Genomic DNA, 12,426 nt, shown 5'->3' with positions numbered 1-12,426 from the left:
ACTGCAGGAAAATCACTGGAATTATAAGAGGCAGACAACCACACACACACCACGTGTATGCTATTGTTATTTATTTGTGGTTTAACCTGCCAAGGAAAACAAAAACCTACAGAAAATTCAGCATCAAGCCTTGAAATCATAGCTTTCCTACTTTTGTTAAGCCTGGATTGGTGGCATTGTGTTAGTGCTGTTGCCTCACAGCAAGAATGTCCTGGGTTCAAACCCATAATCTGGCTCGTTTGCACTGGGTTCTCTCTGGGTATTCTGGTTTCCTCCCATAGTTAAAAGTCATCTAGTTATTAGAGTTAGGTTAACTGGTGATTCTAAATTACCTGTGTGTGCAAATGGTTGTTTGTCTCTATGTGATAGACTGGTGAGCTGTCCAGGGTGTACCCTGCCTCTTAACCTATCACTTCCGGGTTATGCCCCAGCCCCCCTGCAACCCGGATAAAGATAAGAGGGTAGTAGTTGTTGTAAATCCATGCATGTTTTTGGGTAAGCCAGATTCTAGACTTTGTTGAACATTATGTAATATGAAGACAACATGTAGTATTTAAGTGACCAAGTAGTAGTGGGGTAAAAGTTATAGAATAGTGTTGAAATAAAATGACAAAATTGTGAAGGATTAAAATATTCCAAGAGCTCACCTTACTTCATTTAAACATGTTTCAATCGCATTTTATCAACACAAAATGCACGTTTATTAAATATGAATCAGTTGTGTTGATTTAACTCAGTTGTTTAAGTTTCTGCCAAAGCAAAACAGTTGTGTGCAACCAATGTCCACTATTGAATTAAGTAAATCCAACATGGCCTTTTTTTCAGTGTGTAACAATCAATTTATTTTTAAATATATTGTCAGGCGCCACAGCGCGCGTGCGCAAAAGGGATCCAGGCGCAGACCCAGCGGTAGCAGAAAAGACACTTTATTATACTAACAAAAGGCGACCCGGGGAAACTAAAGAGCAAAACGAGGAACTAATAACCCGGGGAAACAATGACACAAGGAAGCCGGAATCGGGACCGCGGGAGGGATAGAGCGAGACCGTGGGAGCTCGGAAGGGAGGTGTGGCAGCCCGTGAACAGGGAGTCCGTGGAGATGGTGAAAGGGCCAGATGATGCACTGAGTGAGCCAGTTGAGCAGGAGGACAGGCAGGTGGCAGACGCCGGACGCCGAACGCCGAACGCCGGATTGAAACCTAGACACAGGCAGGCGGGTTAAATACAGCTCCAACTAGATGTTGCTGTAACGCTTTCGCGGAAGTCTAGTTACCACTGTGAGGTGATTACGGACTGGCGTGGAGCATCCGTCAGCGCCGGGTAAAGTAGCTCTGCAGGTAATCACCGCGATGGAGAGCAGGTGTGTCGGTGATGGCCCAGCCCGGGGGTGTGGCTACCCGAGCAGCACGCATTCCACAGACCCAGGACCACGGACTATGACATATATCTATATACTATATTTATTACTTCAACTATTACTGGATAAAAAAGATGCTTTATAAAAAGCATTTTTAAAATGTAAGTAATGAGCTGTTTAATTTGGTTCACAGTACACAGCTCTACCTGCTGTTAGAACATTCAGCACAGAGGAATTTTCAAATACAGCTTTTGGAATAAATGAGTCAATATTTACCCCAAATGTTGAGTTTTGTCTAGTTTTTACAGTTGTATATCTATTGTTGGCATTAAATTGAGGTTGCAGGTTCTTTAGAAATTAAAGAAAGGCTTTTCTCAAAAACTTAACCAGAGAAATTAACAGGAATATTTAGTGTTGAATTTCTGTATTACCTCAAAATATGGATACGTTTTAGCTGATTATACATATTTATTTTGTTGTACACTTTAATATACTTACTATAATATCAGTTGTATACAACTGTCACAGTTCATTCAAATCCAAAATATATTAGAACTGATAAAGAAATAACCCTGAACATTAAAATAACTGTCTATTTTAATGACAGCAAATGCATTTCAGAGATTGACCAAGAGGTAAGGCAGACTGGAAAGCCTGATCAGGAGGTTCGATCAAACTTTAGCTATTGGACAGATGGCCTCACATTTGACTCTAGAATATTTTATATAGAATAGACTCAACAGTGATGGGTATTGTCATGGTCCTGGGTCGGTGACCCAGTGTTTTGTGTTGTGTATTACTTTGATTTTATTGTTATTTATCATTTTTAGTCTCTTAGTTCTATTTCTGTGCTCCTCCTGTGATCCATGTTCCATGTTCCCTGTGTCTCCTCACTCAGTGCCTTTGCGGATGTCTCTAGTGTTTCCTGTTTTACTTTGATAGTCTTGTGTCCTGTGTTCAATGTTTTCAGTTTTGATTTCCCAATGTCTCATTATGTCTGATTAGTCCCAGCTGTGTTCCCACCTGTTCCCCATCGTCTCATTATCCTGCCTGTGTATTTTAGTCCTCAGTCTTCCCCTGTTTGTTGTCGCGTCAAACCCTCACAATTCTGTGTGTTGTCTCCATACCCCTGATTCCCATTGTTACTTCCCTTCAGTCCTTAGTTCCTAGTTCCTATGTTTCTAGTTCCCTAGTTTTCTGAGTTTTAGTTTCATAGCTTCTAGTTCTTATGTTTTGTTTCTAGTATTTAGTGTTGAAGTTTTGTCCAGCGAATAAAGCTACTGCTTTCAGTTTATCTTTTTGTGTTTGAGTCCTGCGTTTGGGTCCTCATCCTGCCTGCCACACAGCGTAACCTTGACAGGAATAACGACGTTAAAAGTAATGGAGTTACTAACACTAACATATAACACCCCGCCCCATTTGAACATTCGAATGTTATTAAATAACATTCAAATGGCTTATAACAGATTTATCTACATTGTTACAGAAAATATATTCATACGTTAACTCACGTCTAATACTAAAAATATTTTATTGTTAATATTTGAATTTGTTGGACTTTCTTTGTAAATATGAGCAAAATGTCATCCGCCTTACAGGGAGTCATACGGGTTAAAGAGGAATAATAATTGTATCACCTATAATTCAGTACCCAACCCTTTTAAAAATATATATTGCAATTTAAAGAACATCTTTATTTTAACGCAATGAAAACACCTGCTGCTACAGTTATAATATTACCACATTATAGTATGAGGCAGGGGTGTGCAACTCCAGGCCTCGAGGGCCGGTGTCCTGCAGGTTTTAAATATCACCCAGGGTTAACACACCTGAATCAAATTATTAGTTCATTACCAGGCCTCTGGAGAACTACAAGACACGTTGAGGAGGTCATTCAGCCATTTGAATCAGCTGTGTTGGATGAAGAACACATCTAAAATCTGCAGGACACCGGCCCCCGAGGCCTGGAATTGCCCACCCCTGGTATGAGGTGTCAGGTGTCCTGTAACATTTGGACCACATTTAGCTACCATAACACTTTCTGTACCTAGCGTTTAGCTCACTGCATGACTTCTGCTGCGCATCTGCCCATACAACCATAGCTGAGCAAACATTAACCAGATATTATGGCACTTGTGGAGAGTGACTTCACTTGGGTTTTCTAAAAAATATAATGTGATGAAGACATTAACTTTTGCTGAGTACATGTGTGAGCACCATTGTGTGGCTATCCTCTCTCCCATGTGTCTGTGTCACTCTGATTGGTTAATCTCATGATGACTCATATGAAAAAATGTATTGACAAAAGCATCGAGTTTTTAACTCTCTTCATTAGTCTGTTACAGAGTATGTTAGAAAATCAAAGCCAGCAAACTCTTTTCAGCACACAAAGTTTTTATACAACAGAAAATGCATTCAATCCTTTTTAGTAATTGTCTTTGGCTGCTTTTTTATCTCTTTTTTAATCCTGTTTGTATTATATTCTCTGATGTTCCTCAAACTGTAGTTGAAAGAAAACCAAAAAGGATGGAGGGAGATATTATGAGGAAAGAAGAGGCTGTGAGAGAACCACTGCGTGGTTTACAAAAAGGGGAAGTGAAAAGTAAGGATTCTAGTTTACCTGAGTGTGCAAAACTGGGCGGCAGCGAGCCCATAGCCTTGCACTCAGATGGTGATGTAGTGATTGGAGGATTTTTCCCTCTGCATTATGTTGCATCTAAGCCAGAGTACAGCTACAACAGCAAACCTCAAGTTACATCTTGCAGTGGGTGAGTGTAAGGCTAATGTTAATATTTCTATCTTATTTTTTTATTTCAAAGTCTCAGTGTTTAAAAAGAAAAAAGAAAGAGAAAAAACATTTGGGGTTTTGATAATATTCCTGTGATTTCTGTGTCACTTTAGATTATTTATTTATTTATTTTAATTCTTTGTTGTTTGTCAGCTTTGACCATACAGCATTTCGCTGGATGATGACCATGATTTTTGCTGTGGATGAAATTAATCGTAATTCAAGCCTATTACCAGGTGTTAAACTAGGCTACAGAATTATGGACAGCTGTGACCATGTCCACACCAGTCTGCGAGCACTTTTTTCCTTAATCAGTTACTCCAAAACTGTGAAAAAAACAGCAGAAACTGAAAACAGCAAAATTCAAATGGAGGGATTAAACAGGGCAGGGATGAAAAGGAAGCCTGGGATCATATCCTCAGCAGAAAAAAGACATGCTGAAGTTAACATGCCAAAGCCTAGGGGTCTTAAAGATGCAGAAAATTACATGAAAGAAAAATTAACAGTAGAAATAAAGACAAGGGAGTCTTCCACATGTCTGAATTATTCTCCGGTGCCTGCTGTGATTGGTCTTGCATCATCCACCCCTACAAGAGCTGTAGCTCATACGCTTGGCCCTTTCAACATACCACTGGTAATAAACCACACAACTTTGTTTTAATAATTCTTTGTGTTGGCTTGTAATTTATCTCAAATTTTGTCACCCTTCTAGGTGAGTTATTTTGCCACTTGTAGCTGTCTTACTGACAAGAATTTGTACCCATCATTCTTGAGAACTGTGCCAAGTGATCTCTTTCAAGTTAGAGGTCTTGTAAAGCTTGTCACTTACTTTAGCTGGTTCTGGGTGGGCACAATAGGAGCTACGGTAAGATAAAGACTTTAATAAATCTCCAGCTAATCAGTCACATACAGGGCACAAAAAGAATCATTAATATACACAGACATGACTCAAAAGTTGTTTTTGGGGATACATTTCAGGACGATTACAGTCTTTATGGTATCCAAGCATTCTCTATTCAGTTTGGACAACAAGGTGGGTGTGTGGCATTTCATCTCACAATCCCAACATCACCCACAGTGGCTGAGATACAAAAAATGGCAGACAAACTCCAGAGGTCAACCGCTCGGGTTGTGGTGGTGTTTGCCAAAGAAGTAAATTTGCTAGATTTGTTTTTGGAAGTAAGTATCTCAGTTGATGTATTGTGTAGCTTTGCCTATATTGTGACAGATTCTGTAGTGTTTTAAATGATATTATGAAAAAACAGGTATCTCAAATGAATTGTGTTCACAGTAATCATCATTTCTTTCTATTTCATCTAGCTTACTCGGAGAAATATGACAGGAATACAGTGGGTAGTCAGCGAAGCCTGGATGGCCGCTAATCAGCTAACCACTCCTGACTTCCATAATCTTCTAGAGGGAACACTGGGTTTCTCCTTCCCTGGAGTCAGCATCCCTGGCTTGGAAGAGTTTCTTCTGAATGTCCGACCATCCCCCAAGCCAGGGATGGAGCTTGTCAATATGTTCTGGGAAGAATATTTTGGTTGTAAGCTAGAGTTTGAAAGAGACAGAAGTGAAGAATATGAAACTAATATTGTGAAAAACTACAAACTAGGTTCTCAAAACAATTCTGGTTTCACGGTTGGGCTTACTGTTGGACAAAAAATATTGTTTAATATATCAGTTGATAAAAATAATGAAGGTGCTGTGAAAAAAACTGTATGCACAGGATCAGAGGATCTGACTTACACGGATAGCAGTTATAGTGATGTATCTCAGGTCAGAATATCATATAATGTGTATAAAGCTGTGTATGCCATTGCCCATGCTCTGCACACTTTCTTAAACTGTAATTCAACAGGACCTAGCGGGGGATTGTGTGAGATGCACAGCTCATTTACAAATGGTCAGGTAGCTGAATATGTTCATTTGTATGTCAAATAATGTTAAATATGTTAATCAAGCCTCAGATGTTTGTTTTTTTTTATTTTAGTTTTTTTTATTGTTATTTTTTAATATTCTGTTTTTTTTTCATGTAGTTTCTTCAATATCTGAAAATGGTGAATTTCACCAACCAGTTTGATGAGAAAGTATATTTCGACTCCAATGGAGAGCCAGTCCCTCTCTATGACATCATTAATTGGCAGAAGGACAGCAAAAATGAAATTAGGTGAAATGCCAGACTTCAAGTTAACTTTTTAACTTCTTGTTAAAATGATCATAAGCCAAGAACTGCACTTGTTGTATACATTTAAGGATACCAATATTGTTTTTTATGTAATGTTTTTGCATTTATTATTTTGCCTGATTGCATGGCATTGAAATGATCTGTCCTTTTTTCTACTAGTTTTGTCAAGGTAGGAAGTTATGATGGTTCAGCTCAGCAAGGACAACAGCTGCAGATATTGAAGAACACTATAGTGTGGACAACAAGACAGTCACAGGCGGGTCATAGTTATCCCAAACCTATTATTTATGTTACTTCAAATGGTGAAAACTCTGTGATACACCATGTCAAATGCTTAGAAACAACCTTTTGATTCACATTATTATATCTTTTTTTCTGTTCCTTGTTCAGGTTCCTGTATCTCAGTGTAGTGCTCCATGTCGCCCTGGCAGCAGGCAGGCCACACGCCAAGGAGAGCCCAAATGCTGCTTTGATTGTTTGCCCTGTGCAGATGGAGAGATCAGCAACCAGACCGGTAGCCCATATATGTTTTTTTTTTTTGTTCAAAATGTTATTAAAGTTATTTAAAATTGCATATATGTTGCAAAGTAAAAAAAAAATGTAAGGAGTAGTAAAGACAGCAGCTGAGCTGTCAATTGATCACCACCCAGTGGTGAGTGGGATCGAGGGAGGACGCTGGACAGACCTGGCGCGCCTAAACGTACAGTGAGGGTGTGCTGGGGACATCTAGCAGGGGCCCCGTTCCGTGAGATCTTCAACTCACACCTCCGGCAGAGCTTCAACAGCATTCCGAGGGAGACTGGGGACATTTAGTCCGAATGGACCATGTTGCACTGAGCTGCGGCTGCAAGGTAGTTGGTGCCTGTCGTGGTGGTAATCCCCAAACCGAATGGTGGACACCAGAGGTGAGGGGAGCCACCAAGCGGTCGAAGGAGTCCTACCAGGCTTGGTTAGCCTGTGGGACTCCGGAGGCAGCTGATAGGTACCGACAGGCCAAGCGGTGGCTGAAGCAAAAACTCGGGTGTGGGAGGAGTTCGGAGAGGCCATGGAAAAAGACTTTCAGACTGCCTCATAGAGATTCTGGCAAACCGTCAGGCGACTCAGGAGGGGAAAGCGGTGTTCTACCTGCACTGTGTATAGTGCGGGTGGAGTGCTGCTGACTTCGACTGAGAAAATTGTCAGGCGGTGGAAGGAATACTTCGAGGACCTCCTCAATCCCACTGACACGTCTTAGGTGGCAGAAGCAGAGTCTGGGGATAAAGGGGATGACCCGCCAATCTCTGGGGGCGAGGTCACTGAGGCAGTTAAACAACTCCTTGGTGGCAGAGCCCCTAGGGTGGATGAGGTCCGCCTCGAGTTCCTTAAGGCTCTGGATGTTGTAGGGCTGTCTTGGTTGACACCTCTCTACAATGTTGCGTGGAGATCAGGGGCAGTACTCCTGGACTGGCAGACCACGGTGGTGGTCCCCATCTTTAAGAAAGGGGAGCGGAGGGTGTGTTCCAACTACAGGGGAATCACACTCCTCAGCCTCCCTGGGAAAGTCTATGCCAGGGTGCCGGAGAGGAGAGTCCGTCCGTTAGTCGAACCTCGGATACACATTTTCGTCCTGGTCGTGGAAGACTGGATCAGCTCTTTATCCTCTCAAGGATACTTGAGGGTGCATGGGAGTTTGCCCAACCAGTCTACATGTGTTTTGTGGACTTGGAGAAGGCATTCGACCGTGTCCCTCGGGGGGTCCTGTGGGTGGTGCTCCGGGAGTATGGGGTGTCTGGCCCATTGCTACAGGCCATTCAGTCCTTATACAACCATTGCAAGAGCTTGGTCCGCATAGCTGGCAAGTCGGACTCGTTCCTGGTGGGTGATGGGCTCTGCCAGGGCTGCCCTTTGTCACCGATTCTTTTCATAATTTTTATGGATAGAATTTCTAGGCGTAGCCAAGTGGCGGAAGGCTTTCACTTGGGTGGTCTCAGGATCTCATCTCTGCTTTTTGCAGATGATGTGGTTCTGTTGGCATCATCGGGTGATGGCCTCCAGCTCGCCTTGGAACGGTTCACAGCCAAGTGTGAACCAGTGGGAATGAGAATCAGCACCTCCAAATCTGAGGCCATGGTCCTCAGCTGGAAAAGGGTGGAGTGCCCACTCCAGGTCAGGGACTTGTTCCTGCTCCAAGTGGAGGAGTTTAAGTATCTTGGGGTCTTGTTCATGAGTGAGCGGGAGATCGACAGACGGATTGGTGCAGCAGCTGCAGCGATGCGCACGCTGTACCGGTCTGTTGTGGTGAAGAGGGGCTGTGGTAAAAGCGAAGCTCTCAATTTACCGGTCCATCTACATCCCTACCCTCACCTATGGTCATGAGCTGTGGGTAGTGATTGAAAGAACGAGATCACGAATACAAGGGGCAGAAATGGGCTCCCTCCGAAGGGTGGCTGGCCTCTCCCTTAGAGATAGGGTGAAAAGTTCAGCCATTCGGGAGGGGCTCAGAGTAGAGCTCCTCCACATCGACAGAAGCCAGTTGAGGTGGTTCGGGCATCTGACAAGGATGCCTCTAGGGCGTCTCCTGGGTAAGGTTTTCCGAGCATGTCCCACCGGGAGGAGGTCCCTGGGCAGACCCAGGACACACTGGAGAGATTATATCTCTCGGCTGGCCTGGGAACGCCTTGGTGTTCCCCCGGACAAGCTGGAGGAGGTGGCTGGGGAGAGGCAGGTCTGGGCTTCTCTGCTTGGGCTGCTGCCCCAGCGACCCGGCCCCAGATAAGCAGAAGAAAATGGATGGATGGATGTAAGGAATAGTTTCTGACTGTTTACATGCATATTTCTGTGTTTTCTGTTTTCAAAGGTTCCACTGAATGTATCAAATGTCCTGAATACTACTGGTCAGACAAAGACAAGGTGAAATGTGTTGCAGGGGAAGAAGAGTTCCTCTCTTTCTATGATGCCATGGGTATCATCCTGGTTGCGCTCACCCTGCTGGGATTCATACTGACATCCATCGTCACCATTGTGTTTCACAGTTTTCGCTATACACCCATTGTCAAGGCCAACAACTCAGAAATAAGTTTCTTGCTTCTCCTGTCACTCAAGCTCTGTTTCCTGTGTTGTCTGGTGTTCATTGGTCAGCCGTCTTGGTGGACATGTAGGCTCCGCCAGGCAGCATTTGGGATCAGCTTTGTCCTGTGTTTGTCCTGCCTCCTTGTTAAGACCATTGTGGTCCTCCTGGCTTTCCAAACTAATAACCCTGGTTCCAGGGGTCGGATGCTGTTTGGTACATCCCAGCAGAGGATTTTGATCTTGTGCACTACAGCTCCTCAGGTGAAAGGGAGAAAGAAATGTCTGCAATTTTGATATCAGTTTGTTTACATTGTATAGTTTTAAATTGTTTTCTTCTATCATTTTACCTCACCCTCAGATTTTTCTCTCTACTGGCTGGGTGTTGGGTGCACCTCCATTTCCATTTAGGAATTCAAACTACCAAGGTATAACTGGAAAAGTGAGTATGAAAACAGTTTTCTGTATTTTCTTACAAAGCTTGCCCAAAATATTGTAAACAGACATAGGAAATGTTCTTCAAATGTAAAATTTTAAGGAAAAAAACAAACAAAAAAACATTTTGCTAATTTTGTATCTCAAAAACATTGGGATGGGAGCAACAAAATGTCTTGCAATTTCAGATATATATCTTAATACACTGACGATGTCATAGCCACAATAAATTGGCCTGTCCCAATTTTTGTGAAATGCCTTTTTTTCATTAAATTTAAAATGAGCTAAAATGGTACATTTGATCAGTTTAAAGATTAAATATATTTTCTATATAATTCTATATGTTCTACTGTGAATAAAGTGTTAGTAAGTTTTAATCTATAAGATTCATAAATTAAATTCTTTCATCTACTGTTATTTACATTTTACATAAACACCTTTTTTTGGAATTGGTTTTGTATTTATTTTCATATTGTCATTAACCATCAACATAATAAAATCCTACACACGGGGACTTTAATTGGTAAAGTAGACACAAAAGAGTAAATACTTATAATCACATAAAATGTACCATCTCTCAAAATCCATTCTAACAAATTTCTGGCCATCTTTAGATTGTTGTGGAGTGTAAAGAGCCATGGCCTCCTGGATTCTACCTGCTCCTTGGTTACATTGGCCTCCTGGCCTTTGTCTGTCTTCTACTGGCATTCTTTGGAAGAAAGCTACCGGACACATTCAACGAAGCGAAGTTCATCACCTTCAGCATGCTGATTTTCTGGGCTGTGTGGATTTCTTTTATTCCAGCTTATGTCAGCTCTCCTGCGAAATTTTCTGTGGCAGTGGAAATATTTGCTATCTTAGCATCCAGTTTTGGATTGTTACTTTGTATTTTTATTCCCAAATGTTACATTATTTTACTGCACCCTGAAAGGAATATTAAGAAAGGCATGACTGGGAAACATCAAAGATGAACATTTATATTCTCAGTGTTTGTGAGAGTAAACAATTTATACAGTTATCATATTTTAATGTGAAAAAAATAAAATGCCACATGATCATTACATTATTGTTAAAAGCTTTTACTTTCCAACATAACCCTGATTTCAGCATTTACTCTGTCCTTTAGGGAGCATTGTTTAAACGTTAGACAAACTGAACAGGGGGGTTAAGCCACCATAGAGAAACCTTTTTTTAAAACATTTGAAACCAGATTAATTGTGCTGTTTAGTTATTGTATTATGAACTCACAACTGATGTTGATACTGAACAAACATTTTTGCTCTGTTCATTGAAAATTTATTGAAGTCTTTCAAACACAGAAACCATTTACTTCTCTAAAACAAACGACTAAATATGTCTGTTGACAACACCTCTCAAGATTTTCACAATGTGTTTTTTCCTATATGCAAATAAAGAGTTATAAGAAATGTCATACATTAAATAACCTTGGACATTTTCCTTATGATGTGTCTTTTCTTTTCAGTCAGCACAGAAGAATTTTAAATAAATTAACCCAGTTATTAAGTCTACACCACTCATATTCTTTTCTAGACATTCACTACGGAACATCTATATGTCTTCAAAATTTAAAATAAGCCTCTTGTTATAATACATATTTATGGACTTTATGTACTTGTACACTGTACTGCAGTTATTATAATATAATTTACCTACAGCTTAGTCGATACAAAGCTAAAATATTATTATATAATAATGTATTTGAATTAGTCAAGAAACACTCAACACTGAATAACTGACAGCGGTGTTTCGGAGGATCACCAGGAGGCAAAGCAAATTGGTGATCTTACCAGGAAACTTTTCTGGAAACTGATAACAGAGGCAGGTGTCCTCCTCTCCAACTGGGAAAACACTGGGAAAACTGAGTCGGTTCAGACTCTGCAATAGCTGGTGCTGACTCTAGAACTGAAGTTGAAAACTTTGAGGTTGTAGGAGGTTGGTAATCTTTCTGGGTTCTGGGGAGAGACATTTGGGAGCACAGATAGCCGTAAAAGAGCCCACCGACAATCCAGTATCACAGCAAAATGTGTAATAGACATGCCAGTCAACCATGTCCATTTCAGACTTTGCCTCTCCAATGGTGTCTTACGAATTTAGAAGATCTTTATTTAACCTGGAGAAAGAGTTTATTATTCTATTAAAAAAAAGCAGTTAAAAAAACAAACTAAAGCTAGTACATCTTACTGTTCATCACTGAGTAAAGACGATAAGAACAAGGTTTCTCCTCAGCACTGTTGCCAGGGTGAGCTCTGTTTAGTTTTGGGTTCTTTTTATGAAAGAAGACAATATAAACTCAAAGTATGGATTTTCTTAAATTTATTAGGTAGTTATAGGTTCGAGATAATCTCTTGCCCCATTCAGCAGACCAAACAAACAAAGAGCGCTGCACTGAGGCAGTAAACACTATGTGCTTGTTTAAAAGTTAGTGGAAGGCTGCGGTTTTAGACTTGATCCCTGTTATTTGGCGTTGGTCCATCCCTCGGGTCATCCTTCACCTGGCATGGATCTCCCTGTGTAGTGAGAAGAGCAAAAAAACAACCCCCGCTCTTTACACAAAGAACCAATTCTCTGTGGTAATTTTCCACTATTCTGGTA

At 41.1% G+C, this 12,426-nt stretch overlaps 1 protein-coding gene across 1 annotated transcript; it reads left to right on the top strand.

Annotated features, from left to right (window-relative positions):
* Positions 1 to 5,480: 5,480 nt before the first annotated feature.
* Positions 5,481 to 11,240, top strand: LOC109204909 (extracellular calcium-sensing receptor). Its single transcript, XM_019367141.2, has 7 exons — positions 5,481 to 6,056; positions 6,185 to 6,315; positions 6,493 to 6,589; positions 6,724 to 6,847; positions 9,170 to 9,642; positions 9,740 to 9,820; positions 10,428 to 11,240. The coding sequence occupies exons 1-7, from the start codon at positions 5,481 to 5,483 to the stop codon at positions 10,782 to 10,784; spliced, it is 1,839 nt and encodes a 612-aa protein (XP_019222686.2). The 3' UTR covers positions 10,785 to 11,240.
* The last annotated feature ends 1,186 nt before the right edge of the window (positions 11,241 to 12,426 follow it).

Source organism: Oreochromis niloticus, linkage group LG14 (genome assembly GCF_001858045.2).
Source record: "Oreochromis niloticus isolate F11D_XX linkage group LG14, O_niloticus_UMD_NMBU, whole genome shotgun sequence".
NCBI lineage: Eukaryota > Metazoa > Chordata > Actinopteri > Cichliformes > Cichlidae > Oreochromis > Oreochromis niloticus.
The sequence above is the reverse complement of the archived record's forward strand: the minus strand, read 5'-3'. Positions and strand labels throughout refer to the sequence as shown.

Excerpts from the sequence above, each read along its gene's own strand:
- LOC109204909 (XM_019367141.2), top strand. The coding sequence starts at position 5,481 with ATGACAGGAATACAGTGGGTAGTCAGCGAAGCCTGGATGGCCGCTAAT. Across the intron at positions 6,057-6,184 it reads GCTCATTTACAAATGGTCAG|TTTCTTCAATATCTGAAAAT; the intron begins GTAGCTGAATAT and ends TTTTTCATGTAG. Across the intron at positions 6,590-6,723 it reads GGACAACAAGACAGTCACAG|GTTCCTGTATCTCAGTGTAG; the intron begins GCGGGTCATAGT and ends TTCCTTGTTCAG.